Raw genomic sequence first — 16,612 nt, 5'->3', positions numbered from 1 at the left:
AAAGCAATCCATTGACAATCAAATAAAGCCTAATGTTTATTGTGGTATGAGTCGGCACTGGGACGGCTCATGCACACTCTCTCCCGCTCGCACTGCCGTTTGCTCTCCCTGTGAATAAAAAGACGCAAATAGACAGTCTATCATCGCCTCATCATTATCATCATCCGGCAAAAACAAGCAAAACCGAACCCGCGGGATCAGCTTGGGTGATTGGTCAGAAAGAGACACTTGGGTTTTGGAAAGAGCTTTCCTCCAATAACAATAAAATTACTACGAGATAGAGAGAGAGTGAGCGAACAAAGCTTGTTTGTGTTTTGAAGCGCAAATTTACTCGCCTTCCCGCGTCTCTCTTCCGCGTCGATGGTTGCCTAAGGTTCAAATAGGCTGTGAAAGGTTTTCGTAAGCGTTGAGAAGAGGCCTACTTTGATGGTGCTTGATTTTAGCTGGCGACACTTTATCGAATGGAGGAAACGAGTGAGAGCTGTTCGAACCAATTCACTCTCACTCTCTCCCTTTCGGCAATCACCACCTGGATGATCATTAATAATATTGTGTGTTTATGTTTTTGTTTGCACAACACGGGTGCCAGAACCCTAGAAGAGCCCGACCAACAAAAACAGTGCAGTGTTTGTGTTGAGCTGACACATTCACACATACACCTCTTGATCATGAATACGAGAATCGTTCGAACGTTCGATGTGAGTGAGTGAGCAAAAACGAGAGGAGAACCACAGACTTTCAACTCTTTTTGTTTGCCCTAGTGCTGGGTTAGTATAAACTCGACGGCGATGACAAGCTTCCAAACGGGGTGCCTACTGGGCAGGGTTGCCAGAGCTTCGGAATGACAATGCAGCATTCCATTCGAAATTCCAGGAATTCCAATGCATAAGATGTTTGTAATTTCATGACAAATAGATTAAATTAATTATTTTTAGAATTGATATCTTAGTCATGAATTATTTTGGAATTATAAATCATAGATATTCTTTTTAACTATGCTGGAGATGCCACTTTTATCTGTTTAGAGTGTCACATCAAAGTTGTAGACTAAAGAAAGAAGAATCGAATTGAGGATTCGAGCAGACTCCAGAGCACTATTTTAGCTGAATCCTGAGCCTTATCCGGCAAAAATCTTGATCAGAATACAAGCAAAGTAATATTCGGAAATAAAGAAGGATTATGATCGAGATTCGAGTGATAGTTCGCTTGAGATTCCAGCAGAATTATGAACAAGGTTCCAATAAAATCTTGTGCAGTATAAATGCAAAATCCTTCTCGGATTTACGAACAATCTTTCTAGGATTCGTGTAGAATCCTTCCAGGATTCGTGTAGAATCCTTCCAGGATTCGTGTAGAATCCTTCCAGGATTCGTGTAGAATCCTTCCAGGATTCGTGTAGAATCCTTCCAGGATTCGTGTAGAATCCTTCCAGGATTCGTGCAGAATCCTTCCAGGATTCGTGAATATCCTTCCAGGATTCGTGCAGAATCCTTCAAGAAAACGTGCAGAATCCTTCCAGGATTCGTGTAGAATCCTTCCAGGATTCGTGCAGAATCCTTCCAGGATTCGTGCAGAATCCTTCCAGGATTCGTGCAGAATCCTTCCAGGATTCGTGCAGAATCCTTCCAGGATTCGTGCAGAATCCTTCCAGGATTCGTGCAGAATCCTTCCAGGATTCGTGCAGAATCCTTCCAGGATTCGTGTAGAATCCTTCCAGGATTCGTGTAGAATCCTTCCGGGATTCGTGTAGAATCCTTCCGGGATTCGTGTAGAATCCTTCCGGGATTCGTGTAGAATCCTTCCGGGATTCGTGTAGAATCCTTCCGGGATTCGTGTAGAATCCTTCCGGGATTCGTGTAGAATCCTTCCGGGATTCGTGTAGAATCCTTCCGGGATTCGTGTAGAATCCTTCCGAGATTCGTGTAGAATCCTTCCGGGATTCGTGTAGAATCCTTCCGGGATTCGTGTAGAATCCTTCCGGGATTCGTGTAGAATCCTTCCGGGATTCGTGTAGAATCCTTCCGGTTCGTGTAGAATTCTTCGGGGATTCGTGTAGAATCCTTCCGGGATTCGTGTAGAATCCTTCCGGGATTCGTGTAGAATCCTTCCGGGATTCGTGTAGAATCCTTCCGGGATTCGTGTAGAATCCTTCCGGGATTCGTGTAGAATCCTTCCGGGATTCGTGTAGAATCCTTCCGGGATTCGTGTAGAATCCTTCCGGGATTCGTGTAGAATCCTTCCGGGATTCGTGTAGAATCCTTCCGGGATTCGTGTAGAATCCTTCCGGGATTCGTGTAGAATCCTTCCGGGATTCGTGTAGAATCCTTCCGGGATTCGTGTAGAATCCTTCCGGGATTCGTGTAGAATCCTTCCGGGATTCGTGTAGAATCCTTCCGGGATTCGTGTAGAATCCTTCCGGGATTCGTGTAGAATCCTTCCGGGATTCGTGTAGAATCCTTCCGGGATTCGTGTAGAATCCTTCCGGGATTCGTGTAGAATCCTTCCGGGATTCGTGTAGAATCCTTCCGGGATTCGTGTAGAATCCTTCCGGGATTCGTGTAGAATCCTTCCGGGATTCGTGTAGAATCCTTCCGGGATTCGTGTAGAATCCTTCCGGGATTCGTGTAGAATCCTTCCGGGATTCGTGTAGAATCCTTCCGGGATTCGTGTAGAATCCTTCCGGGATTCGTGTAGAATCCTTCCGGGATTCGTGTAGAATCCTTCCGGGATTCGTGTAGAATCCTTCCGGGATTCGTGTAGAATCCTTCCGGGATTCGTGTAGAATCCTTCCGGGATTCGTGTAGAATCCTTCCGGGATTCGTGTAGAATCCTTCCGGGATTCGTGTAGAATCCTTCCGGGATTCGTGTAGAATCCTTCCGGGATTCGTGTAGAATCCTTCCGGGATTCGTGTAGAATCCTTCCGGGATTCGTGTAGAATCCTTCCGGAATCGAAAATTCTGAATTGATTTCCTTCACTCCTATTCTGAAGTGCAAACCGTTTTTTATTTCCATTTTGAAGGTTTGGAATTCCACGCATTCCATCACACAGTTTTCCCACACAACTGGCAACCATTTTCATGGCTTCAACTCGCCAAACCAGTTTCCCACCCAACTGCTCTCTCACCTTTCGTACCGCCGCTCCTCTCACACCTGACGCAACTGCGAGTTCTTACTCATCGGGAAAAACCAACGCTCACACCGTTCCGCCAGTTCCAGCAGCACCGCGATCCATGGCTGCACATTTTCCTGCAACAGTGAAGGAAATTCCGCGCGACTTTTCCGGCGACCCACCCTGTCAGCGCTTTTCATCGTTACGGTGGAGCCTGTTCTAGACACTGCTCCACTTACCTCCACCGAACCGAAGTCTTTTTACGTTCACTCCGTTCGCGCGTGCTCGTGTGCGTGAGCATTAGCGCGAGAACTGGTGCCGAAAGCCTCTCCCATCGAAGCACTCGCACACACACACACACGCTCACATGCGGTGACGACGGCTGACGAGTGACGGCGATGGTCGGTCGGACGCAACAGGAGTGTGTCTCAACGCGATTTGGCGAGAGCGGAGCCGCTGCGGGGAGAGCCGTTGGTGAATGGACAGCATTTTCGAGCTTCGGACAACGTTTACCTCACTTGCTCAATTTAGTGACGCTTCGTACGCTGTGTCGATTGATCGTGTTGTGTTCGTAGTCTTCGCGTGTGCGTTGTCGGTGTGCGTCTTTCCCCCTCATTTTCTTATGCCGCACAGTCAGCGGGCAGAGATTGGAGCAAATTTTCGTTAGGTGCAATTCTAGAGTTACAGCTGCTGCGTGACAGCGGCGTGTCATTTCGCGTGATTCTTTGTTTATATTGTTGCGAAATTGACAGCAGTCTCCGGGGGTACGGTTTTCGGGAATAAAAGAAGTGGTGCCATATCGCGAAACAGTGTGACACAGAACGGCGAGAAGATGCGTTCATTATGAAATTAGTTGGCAATAAACGGAGCCATAAAGAAGTGTACGTTCGGCAAAGACAACGACCAGCTCGCGACAACACAGTCTAATTGAGTGAGAAGGAGTGCTTGTTTTGCGAGATAGGACTCTCTGGTGCATGCGAGGGAACGGGACGCAAAACTTGTAGTCAGCAGCTTTCGCGTGTAAGAACAATAATAGCAACAGTAGCGCAGAGGCAGATTAAGAACGGGAAGAAGTGCTTAAATGTTGGATTGATAGAAAAGGAGGTGCACTTTCTTCGGCGCAGAGACAGATCGGGAGGAGAAAGCTCCCCAGGAAGCTACAGCAGTGCGCCCTGTCAACCCAGCGGTGACCGATTTCTTCTAGAAAGCGCAGCAGCAACCAAGAGCTGCATCTGTGTCTGTTTACAGTCCATTAGACAGACAGACGGACGAACGGGTTATCGTAATTGTGTGTCTCCACCGTCGCCGCCGCCGCCGTCTTCGATCGCTTCGGTCGCATGTTTGTGTTTATGACACCTGTGTGAGTCACACACGGTTGGGCCTACTTCGTTCTGTATTTCGCAGAAGCAGCGCCAAGTCGATTTTAAATTTTATAACACCAACACAGGCGAACTTCTTCTGGTCGGTCGTGCCGTGTCGCAAGGCAAGGTGAGGCGAGGCGAAATCGTGGTGAACGTCGTCGACGGTCGTGTGTTGCGACAGCTCTCAGTCTGTTTGGAGGACGAGGAATCGCCGCGCGCGGACAGGAAGAACAAGAAGAGTGAAGTGATTCTACAAGTTTTTATATGCCTCCACCAGCGCGCTGCTTACCGTTGCTGGTCCGTGGGCTTCGCCGTCGTTGCAGTGGTCGTTGATGGTGTGCTGTTGCACACACGCTGCGCTTATTCGCTCGATTTGTTCGCTTGGCAGTAGCGCTGCCTGCAAAGTGAAGGTGACGTGATTTTATAACTCTCGCGCGCGCGGTTTGTCGTCTAGGTGCTGCACACGAAGTGAACGGTGAAGTGAAAGAAGCCCTCCGCTGCGGATCGAGGCGGTACGCGGAGAAACGAAGGGACAGAACCACAACAACTCGCACACCACGATCGTAGCAGGCCCGCCAGCAGTGAGAGAAACCCCCGTTGGTTGTTGGGCGGCGGGTGAAGAAGTGCACGAAGAAGTAACAGAAGCAGATAAATCAGAAGAGAGTGAAGGCGCAACAACTAATAATAAAAGCAACATCAACAAAAGCGCTTTTATTTCAGTCCAAACAAGTTTTCTACTTGCTCGAACAAGCAAAGGAAGAAACTAACGCGGGAGAAGGGAAACGAGTGGAACGGGGTGACTAAACCGAGCAAGCTCGGATCCAATCACGCAGAGAAAGGCCAGTCGAGTCAGAATCGAATCGAATGTGAAAAAATAATAGGGTTGGAAAAGTGTTTAAAGATTTAACCTAAAACAAATAGAGGAATCGCTCGTGGAAGTGAAGGAATATTGAGGCACAGAAGAAAAGCGTTTTGTAGTAATTCTGAAATTGATGCGGTTGAGGCGCCGTAGAAGAGCAACAAGAAAGGTGAAAGATCTTGAAAAGCGACGAGCAGTTTTATATTTATATCTGGTCTTCTGAAAACCTCCAAAAACACACGAGAGCAAAAACAGCAAAACGGGCACAGACGCGACTCGTGATCCTGTGTGTATCTCGTCGCGCGCCGCAGTATTAGTGGTATTAGCGAAAATCGTAAAAATATCGTCGACTTGGCCGTCGACGTTTTCGAGTGATTCGTGAATATCTATCTCTTGGGCCGTTGTGCGGAGCAAGAACGACAACTCCCGAGAGTAGCCCCGCAGCGACGAATCCAGCGACTGAGCCGCCTGCAAATTAATGATATTTTTAGGAGGTCAGTATCAACGGTCATAGCACAAATGAGTAAATGAAACATTTTCAGCGTTAGGAGATATGCCATCGCTACTTGAGGCACCTGTAACGGATGTATGACACAATGATAAGAATGCGTTCGGAGCGAGGCGGCTACTTTCCGCTATCTGGGAAACGATTTCCTGTTGGCGTTGGCCAAATGACTCGCATGTACATACTACCTGCACTACCGACAATAACTTTCTACTGTTTTGACGGAATGACGACGAGACGGGACGAGAATGGTAACAATGCTCATAACAAGTGGACCTAGGACGGGGAAATATCGCTGGAGGAAATAAGATAAGACGAGATTTCGACTATGTATGATGCCATTGGAACGAAATTAATTTGTGACCGTGACAAATTTTTGATAATGGATGCTTTATGATCTCAGAATATAAATATAGATGTTAGTAGATTGACTTATCTCTCGAAATTAAAGTGCGACGATTTTTTTTTTCGGATCGCCAAACTGTACCGTTTTAAAAAGCTTTGTCCTTGTCAATCCATGCAAGCTAAAAAATCTTTTACGAAGGAAATGATCGTTTACAACGACTTCGTATTCTTCTGGAGCTCTTACCGTTGTATAAAATGAAGCATCTTCCAAAAAAGCACGCTTGTCATTAAAAACATAGGAAGATTGCGTGGGTGATCCAGAACCATACGAGCCCAAGAAAAAAACTTTCATAAGTAATCACAAACTTCCGGATGTGTGGAAGAAGCCCTTGAAGTCTTCAGAAGCTTCTAAGAAAAGTATGTAGTTCGAACAACTGTGTGTCTGTGGAGTTATTTCACCAAGTGCTAGATGGAATTTAGATCAAAACTTCGCCCAAAAACCAAAAGTTCCTTTAAAAGTACGTTTTTTGCCTAATCAGCTTGACTGAAGTGGCTATATAGCATTCTAAGCAGCCTGAGTTTTAAATCGTTAAACGAACCTGAAAGTTCCTTCACGAAGTTATAGAGCCTTCTAAGCAGCTTCTAAAAGAACTTGTGAAAAATTATTTTCTGGGTGGTTAAAATTATATTTTTTTCTACGTGATGGAAGGGGAATTGTCAAAGTCAATTTTTATTTTTTTATTTGTTGCTGACAGACAGATGTTTGTCTCTTTCTTGCTCCCCATCCTACTGATGGTGGTGGTATTGAACTCGATGTATCAGCGTGCAAGTCCCTGCATAATCCGATGCGCCAGCAAACAGATTTGAAACGAGTGAGTAATGTCACTTACTTCTTCTTCTTCTTCTTATTGGCATTACATCCCCACACTGGGCAGAGCCGCCTCGCAGCTTAGTGTTCATTGAGCACTTCCACAGTTATTGACTGCGAGGTTTCTAAGCCAAGTTACCATTTTTGCATTCGTATATCATGAGGCTAACACGATGATACTTTTATGCCCAGGGAAGTCAAGACGCAATTTCCAATCCGAAAATTGCCTAGACCGGCACCGGGAATCGAACCCAGCCACCCACTGTACTTATTTGGAACTTTTATGTTCGAAGTTTTTATGACGCTATTAGGAAGCCTTTATTCTACTTTGTAGTTGCTAGAAAGCAGCTTTAGAACTTCTTTAGAACTTGAAGTTGCTTAAAGTTCACATTGGAACTTTTGGGATCCAGAAGTAGCTTCAAGACTTATTTAGCCTCTTAATCAGCTAGAAAGTGGTGTCGGAACTTTATATGAACTCTTAGAAACTTCAAAGTGGATTTTATTATGCAATGACGAACATTTGGTTGCTTGGGCGGTTACTCCAGAACATTGATTTTAGCCTTCACGAAATTCTTTTTTTATCTTTATTAAAGTGATTTTTCAACATTTGAAGAGTTCATCACTAATTCACGAAATACTCCTTCAGCAGCTTCGAACAATGTTTGGGGTCGTTATCCTGTTGGAAAATCCATTTCCTCGGCATTTCCTGGACAACTCCTTACATAACCTCATGCTTTATATGTAGTTTGGACTTGGTTTCAAACATCATTTCCACGGTTGATAGGTCTGCGAACGTATTTCATTCCGTTCGAAGAAAACACTACTTTGGTCCAATCTTCCGGAATTCAATGTTGACGGAGTTCTAACAAAAGCAACTTTAGCCTTAGCCTTTAGCTTGACGTTTGATGGGTGGATTCTTAAATCATGAAATTAACGCATCAAAGATATTTACAACCATTTGCTTATTGATGTCCGTAGCAGTTTTTTTTACCATTTTCTTTCGAAATCATTGTTATCATGCGATCTTGCCTCTCACAGTGGTTACTTTTGGTTGAGCTCTCGGAGGTTCCTAACACATTTTCGTATTCCAGAAGCTCACAAGCGGATGAGATATGTAAAAATCCCACGCAACTTAAGGATATATGCTTCGTCTAGCTCGGCTCATATTAGCTATTTAAACATGCCTTTAGCGATAAAGTTGTGGTGATTAAAAATATGATCCAAACTAGAACTCACGTCACAACCTAAATGACAAAGCGAATCAAAACAAACGAATGTTAAAGTTGGTAACGATTCACCGTGTTGCCATTTCTATTTTGTCAATAAATTGATTCTCTTCTTTTCTACTTATAAGGCAATGAAACAAAAGATATTTTAGTTACTAGATAAAGATTGTCGCTTCGGTTCCCTTTGTTCTGCTGTCCGGAACATGCTGGGTACCAAGCTGTCAAATCGTATGGATATTCCTTCTTTGACATTTAGCTCCCCCATCCTCGCCAGCAAAAGATGTTCCGGACAGCGACGACAGCGACAATCTTCATCTAGTAACTAAAATATCTTTAAATGAAACACAAGAATTTCTTTTTGCAATCTTCTCTTTACTCTGCCCTTGTGATTGCACTAAACATTCAAAATGCACCCGACTAGTCCATTTGTCTGTTCTTTTATTGCGATGTCTGATAGCACTCCATCGTTGATCAATGCCGTATTCAGCGCAAAATCTACCTTGAATATTTTTTTATGTGCTTTCTTTTTCAGTGAAGCTTATTATGCTTTCCAATGATATTTAGACTTTGAATTGACACAGTAATAAAGTGATAACTGTCATTGACATTATTGGCCGTTTCCAACTCGCGTTTGATAGCATTTATGCGTGTACCTTCTTTCGCAGCGAATAAACCTGCCAACGTCTGTGGTGGATATTGCATCATAGAAGATCTTTTATAAGCAAAAGCACTGGCCTAGAAAGTCCATGCCATTCCGTGCGTTTCAAGATACTCACCGTGGAGCTTTCTCAGCTCCTCTGTCAATTCAAGAACGGCCTACATCGCCAGCACGATCCTGGTAACTTGGTTCAATGAGCTGTTCGTTAACGGTATTCCATATTGCACGATTGCTAGCACTCAATGAATATTTATGAATTCTCCTTGGAATGCCACTTTGGAGTTGTACTACCATCTGTATTCGACTCGGAAACTATTTCCCTGTGCAAAAATTCGCTGGCCAAGTTCCATATCTTGGCCAGCGAATCATCTCTACTGTTCGCAGATAACTCCCAGCGTGCAATTTAAGCTCCCGATGTTTGAATTCATGCTTGTAAACTAGTAGAGTACAAACAAACAAATCAAGTTCCGAAGAGTCCGCTTTATCGACCGAGCTACCGCAGCAGCTGTTATTCCCGATCCGCTGGCATGTGCCTTCTCTCGGACCGTCTGTCACTTTATCTGCAAAATCCGAGGCAAATTCCACAACGTCCGTGTTTCCGATCAAATCATTATAGTTGGATGCATTATCCGAGGAGTGAATTTGGAAAGGGTCTTCTGCACAATGGTCCGAAAAGGTACTCTTCCTCCATGTCCATTTCGTCAGCGACTTCCGGAGAACCTGGTGTTCCTTCCCAGTCCGCCATGATTCAGAACCCGTAAATCAAAATAATATTAAATCTTTAAGATATCAAGTATTGATTAACATGAATAATTACCGTGATAATTGATATTTATCGTGTTGACTATACACTAGCGGGTTCGATTCGAATTGTGAAAACATCCTAAGAATGTAAACAATACCCCGGTCGACCGCACAGTGAAGTACAAAATAATTTGTACACAAAGATTTAATTCACGTGTAATATAAAGCGGCACTATGTCAATTATTATTTTAAAATCATGCTGAATGACCTTCGATTTGAATTCAGACTTCATTAAATTTATTCAAACTGTTTTATATTTATGTATACGATAATATTCTGTTTGCTATCCAGTTAGAATTGAAGAATTGTAGAACTCCGACAAAATTACGAAGGGAATTTCGATAGATTTTAAAAGAAAATTTCACTCCTGACAGAATTGATACATTTGGCAATTTTTCAAAAATTGTCGGGGAGAATTTTAGCAAAATGGCTAATTGCATAAAACTGCATCAGAATACTGTTTAAGGTATACTGACAGAATTCCGTAGAGAATTAAAACAGAATTGTGTGAGGAATTTCGATAGAATTCCAAAGAAAACGTGAGTATAATTAAAAAAAGAAATCACTACGAAATTCATTACATTTCCGAAAGGAATTAAGAAAAACTACAACAACAAAAATCATACAGAATTCCAAAAAGTAGTTGGGACATCAATTTGAAGGGAATTCTGATAGAATTCAAATATGTAGGCAATTTTTATTTAGATAGAACTCCTTCTGTCTGATTCCCAACGGTAATTCGAAAAAAAAAATCGAAGATAATTCTCATAGAATTACAAACAATTTCAGAAGGGAATTCCTACAGAAGGGAGAGAGAAAACCGAACTAGCTTTATTGAAATCGTAAGACAAACTGATTTTATTAAATGAATCATTACTTAATCGCTACCACGGAATACAGAAGCAAGGTAGGCTCGTGAAAAATATGACCGTGATTGCTATCGCAGTTTGAACAAGTGCAACAGAGGGCCAAACTAAATCGTAGAGCGTTGGCTTGCTTCGTCCCAAGCAGCGATAGCAGTGACGTCAATTGTTTACAGTGAAAATTTATGTTTTCATACGAGTCGATAGTGCCTTGTTTTTGTATACCGTGATGGCTACTATGATTGGTGTTGGATTCACCGAGTTGCTTTGATCTCCATCACTCTTCCTCAAGCTTGGCGGGCCCCTAAACGCATCTTCTCCATCTTTACACATGCCAACGGTTTCGTCAGACCATCGGCTATCATTCGTTCACTGGGGCAATCGCGAACGTCCATCACACCGTCGTTTACTAACTCCTTCACATAGTTGGAGTGTTCCGTCCTTTTGCTTTCTCCGGCAGATTTTAGAATCACTATGCAGCTCTGATTATCTTCGTTGATTTCGTTGATTATCACCGGATCACGAACTTTTTCTCCTACATTCCCCAATAGTTTCAACAACCACATCAGTGCACGGCTGGCTTCGGAGAGCGCGACGTATTCTGCCTCGGTAGAATACAGGCTGACACATGGTTGCTTTTGAGCTACGCCAGCCCAGTCTGCATCAACATATGCTTCAAGCGGTCCGGATGAACCTAATTCCTGGCTCAAATCTGATGTTGCTGGCAAGTAACGTAGGGTGCGTTTCGCCTCTGTCCAGTCTGCTTCCGTCGGCTAACTTTCCTGATGACCTAGTATCTAGCTGCTAACGGCGATGTCCGGTCGGGTATTTACCGCAATGTACAATAGAGCACCCACCAGGCTCTGGAACTGGTAGTTTCTAGGCAAGGGCTCCTCCTCCTCCTGCTGTGCAGATATTCTGGATCCATAGGTATCAGAAAGCGTTTGGAATTTGTTTGCCCAAACCGTTTTGCAACTTTCTTGATATAGGCTCCTTGATTTAGAAAAAAAAATCCACCGGATCGTGTTATTTGGATTCCCAGATAGTGTTCCACATTTCCAAGGCAAGTAGTGGTGAAGTGATGGTGGTCAAGGTTTTTCCGAACTGTTTCGTACTCCGCTTCTGTGTTGGTTGCAATCAACATGTCGTCCACATACAGCAATATGAACGATTTCTTTTTCTTCCAGGTTTAACCGAAAAGCCAGGCCAGGGGTCTGCATCAGACGGCACGTGCTTTACTTGCATTCCTCGTCGAGCAGCGACATTCAGTAATGTACGATAGGTGGTTTGCTTAGCAACTGACACAAGCACCGCGTCGTAGTCGGTACCGTACTGTTCGCTATATCCTTGTGCCACCAGTCTAGCCTTATAGCGAATTACGTTTCCACGCAGGTCCACCTTCTTCTTAAAAATCCACTTGCATTCAATCGGCTTTTTGTTTGACGGCAAACGGACGACATCCCATGTGGCATTATCGTGAAGTGACTGCGTCTCTTCCTTCATAGCTTGCTTCCACTTTTCTCGTTTATGGCTGCATATAGCTTCATTAAATGTACGTGGTTTGCTTTCATGATGTGTTGCTATCCGTACGGTATCACGGAATCGTTTTGGAACAATTCCTTTTGTGATACACTCTGAACATCGAACTAAAGACACATCAGCATCGTTGTCGGCATTCTGATTCTCCCCAGCAAACACAAGATCGTATATCATAGCGAATAAGTGTACAAAGTGGAGGCCATATAGATACATTTTGCATGCAGTCAAATGGAGGCATGCGTCTATATCACCTTATTCGCTAGCATATGCGACTTTGTGTTGGCTGGGTCCTGACTATCGGATGAGCTGGATTCTTCATGCACTCTTCTACGAATGTTCTTAATTTGCATCGTGCTAGCTTGTGTCGAGTCCGAAAAGATCAGATTCATCCAAATCGTCTCCGCTAACGTCCGTGTCTTCACTAACGTTCTCATTTGCTGGAATAACGGGAACTTCAACTCTCAACCAAAAAAGCAAAAGCAACCTTCGAGGTTTTCCTTCTAATGTGCTTCTCTTCTCTATAGGAATCCACATATATGCCGGTGAACCAAACTTCTTAAGATGGCTCATGTCAGGCTTCGTTTTATTCCATAGCACGAACGGGGTCATCGTCAACGGCTACGTCGGCAAACGGTTTTGCAGGTAGTTAACCGTGTAAACCGCTTCGCCCCAGTACTTTAACGGCATTCGAGAGTCCAGGAGCATGCATCGTGGCATTTCCATAAACGCTCCGATTTTCCGCTCTGTAACTCCATTTTTCTGCGGAGCGTATGCGGTGGTAAACTGTTGGCAAATCACTTCCGCTCGACAAAAGGAATCTACACGTTATATTCACGACCCTGGTCGGAACGTATGATCTTCGGCGTCCTGTCGAACTCTGGGATACGTAGAAGGACCTTGGATTTCTTTTTCAAAAAATATACGACGGTGAACCGAGAGAAATCGACAGACATGGTAAAGAAATAACGAAATCCATCAGGCGTCACGGTTCGCAGGGTTCGCAAATGAGATCCAAAGGTGGTTGATTGGAATTTCGTTCCGACTTTTTGGGAAACGGAAGACGTGTAAGGTTATCTTCAGTTACTTCAGCTTACCTTACAGTTCACATGCCAGCAGCAATCTTTCACCTCCAGTCCAGTTACCATATCCTTGGGTACGAGCTCACGAACGGCTTCAAGGTTGCGATGTCCCAACACACGATGCCACAAGTGATGACAATTCGGGTTATGTTTCGCGGCCAGCGCCTACTGGGCTACTTTCAGACTGTACTGTCCCTTGGAAATTGTAGCTCCCGCGATTACCTTCCCGCCTTTCAATATGCGGCACCCGTTGATATCAAAAATAACCGTCGCTCCGATTGACACCAACTTTTTCACGGATACTACCCAACAAACATTCAAGACGAATAAAGCGCTTGTTCAGCCAAAAATTGGCTTCTTCAGCTGAAAAACTAGCTTATTCAGCTTAAACTGTTTCACCCGTCTAAGACGAGTTTAGTACTCTCGATTTGAAGTCGAGTCAAGTATGTACAAGACACTGAAGAGGTCGAGGTCGAAAAACATATCTGCAAATTTTGATAAGAAAATTATTTTGAGCTTTTTAGTGGAATGTCTTCACTTGTCATAAGACGAGTTAGTACAATCCCATTGAATTCCACCACTTAATTGTATCTTGACAGATACGTATTTCGACCTCAAATGTAAGGCCGTCTTCAGTGTCTCGTACTTGACTCGACTTTCAAGTCGAGTCAAGTACGAGACACTGAAGACGGCCTTACATTTGAGGTCGAAATACGTATCTGTCAAGATACAATTAAGTGGTGGAATTCAATGGGATTGTACTAACTCGTCTTATGACAAGTGATATCTGCAAAGATAACAAAACGTAGTGGAAATTAAATGGAGAGTACTAAACTCGTCTTAGACGGTTGAATACATTCCACTAAAATGAGCTTAAAATATTTTTTCATAAATTGTTTGTTGGGAAGGTTCGACTCGAATTTATGGGGGCGGTTCCTTTATCAGCGCTGCCACCTGGAAAAGTTTCGAGAAAAACTAGGATCATGGAAATGGCATGACATGATATAGAAAATGAGAATTAGAATGTCTCTAGAACGTTATAAATTTTTTTAGAGAAGCAATTTTTAGTTTGTGGAGTTAGAAATTCAACAGTCTTAAGCTTATTCGAAAAAATATAAAAATCGGGATATCATGTCTATTCCTTTAAACAAAGATTTTTTTTAAAAACCTTTTTTTATGTTTGTTTTATAACAAAAATATACTTCACTTCACACCGTGTGGAATTTCAATGATTCTACTTTTTCGCTCGATGACAGCTCGATCTTCTTCTTCCCTATTAAATTAATCATTACTTAAGATATCCTCGAAACTGTCCTGAAACTCCAAAAGTTGTTGGGGTTTTCCGGTATCTGTGCACATGTTATCCTGATACTCTTGCACATGTGATCTTGTCAATAATGTGGTTGCTAATTATATACTTTTAATCAGAAATTTCTCTCGATAGCTTTTCCAAACATTGATGGCTCCAACGATGCATACATAATATTGAACTGTTTGATTCAGAATGGTGATTGATCAACATGTGCCATACATGGTTTATCCGACAAGGCAAATATTCATGACGGTCACAAATATTTATTTATTGTACATCGTCTTCAACTTATAAATTGCACAGACTGATGGTTTGACTTAATCCTATTTTTAAAAACTAATTTGCTAACAAAAAAATCAAAAAAACAACGCACTTCGTTGAATAGTCTGCAGCATAAGTCTAATGGATTATTTTGACCGTAAGTGTTCGGTGGCTACGGATACATAACAGTTGACGCTTCCTGAGTTGACGAGACGGTGCATGAAATCGAACATTCTCTAGGATGTAACGGCAGTCGATGTTGCACGTTATGACGTCGAAATTAACATCCTCTGAAGCAACACTCGGCGGTCTGCCAATGGTTGCAAGCAATACTGTAATTTCTCATTTTGAATTAGAGATGTCACGCGATGTTTACATATTTGCCCCGTTCAATATCTATAGAAACGCGAAGGATGAATGGCATGCTACAAAAATCTCAAAAAATATTTATTCCGTGACATGGCATGAAAGTAGGCAATATCTGCTTTACTTTTGCGTTTATTACCACTTTCAACTCGGTGAACTAAAGGAGTAAAGGTTGATTTATCGACTAGTCACTATTCTTCGCATTTATCTCTTAAAATAACTTAGAAATTTTTATTTTACAATAAAGCACACCATCCTTTCATGACTGCCTTTCATACGAAACTGATCAAAGAACCCACGAATCCTTCATTTGATCGCCTGAAATAGAAAAAGGCGCTCTGTCTTATGACGATTACGACCTTTTTCAGTACTGGTTGCAAGCCAATCAAAGCACAACGATTTCGGAATGGAGGCAGGTTCCATGGTAAACGGTGCAAGCGTAGTTTATGAAGCGTTTCTGTATTCTATCGATGCGTTTTTGCCCTCCATACTCAAGCATGCTCCGAATTAATGCTCAATATAATGATTCGAGAGCATGAACATCATCGAACTGTGCTTTATTACGCCGCAAGAATTCGAGCATAGCATTGGCCTTAGCGATGGAAACTGACAAATGCTCTGTAAAACGAAGCTTACTGTCGAGAACGATTCCAACGTCTTTGATCGATGTAACCCTCTGAAGCGCTGTGTGTCTCAGACATTAGTCGTACGTTATAGAAGAAGATCGGCAACGAGTGAATGTTATGGCTTTCCATTTATTCGGGTTTATCTGCATACCATTGATTTTACACCAGTTTGCAACATTTACAATAGCAGTATGCAAAGCACAACAGTCTACGAGTGATTTTATGTCACGGTATATTTTTAAATCGTCCGCATAAAGCTCAGATTGTTACACAGATCATTAACGGTGTGTGCCATGAACTTATAGTTATTTAAAATCTTGGTTGGCAGTGTGTAGTATGCATAACATATATAGGTGGTATCTACCTTATCGACCTTACGGCTTTCGTGGTACGCCATACGCAACCGCGCCAACGCGGCATAATTTGAATTAAGCACAAGCAGGCCATGACTTACAACATGCTGGACAAAGCAATCAGTTTTTCCCTCGATCAGTTACGGACGACACGTGAGTACCATTTTATCTATCATGTTCGGCTGGTCCCTTTCCAATGATATGAGGACAAACGGAAAGAATAAATATGAGCGGACCGCCCTGCCCTGCGGTACTCCAAAGGAAATGTCAAAGGTATCAGACTTGGCGCCATGTATTCTGATGAAAGCCTTGCGAGAGGATAAGTACGATTTTAACCACCAAATGATCCAAGTAGGTAAGCCAAGTCGATCAAGTTTGTCTATCGCTAGTGCATGGGGCATCTTGTCAAAGGCCTTTGAAAAGTCAAAATAAATAGCGTCGACCTGGCTATGGTTCTCCAATTCGTCTAGCACTGT

General features: G+C 43.1%; 1 protein-coding gene across 4 annotated transcripts in view; it reads left to right on the top strand.

The window, feature by feature from the left end:
* The window catches only part of LOC134207722 (protein scalloped), a 601,300-nt gene that overhangs the window by 391,089 nt on the left and 193,599 nt on the right, over nucleotides 1-16,612 (top strand). Inside the window, exon 1 of one of the 4 annotated variants that reach the window (XM_062683564.1) lies at nucleotides 3,632-5,824. The exons of the other annotated variants lie outside the window; for them this stretch is intronic. Within the exon in view, the coding sequence (XP_062539548.1) occupies nucleotides 5,809-5,824 (16 nt within the window). The 5' untranslated portion in view covers nucleotides 3,632-5,808. Of the gene's footprint in view, nucleotides 1-3,631; nucleotides 5,825-16,612 lie in introns of those variants that run through there. 4 annotated transcript variants of the gene reach the window in all.

Source organism: Armigeres subalbatus, chromosome 1 (genome assembly GCF_024139115.2).
Source record: "Armigeres subalbatus isolate Guangzhou_Male chromosome 1, GZ_Asu_2, whole genome shotgun sequence".
Lineage (NCBI taxonomy): Eukaryota > Metazoa > Arthropoda > Insecta > Diptera > Culicidae > Armigeres > Armigeres subalbatus.
The sequence above is the reverse complement of the archived record's forward strand: the minus strand, read 5'-3'. Positions and strand labels throughout refer to the sequence as shown.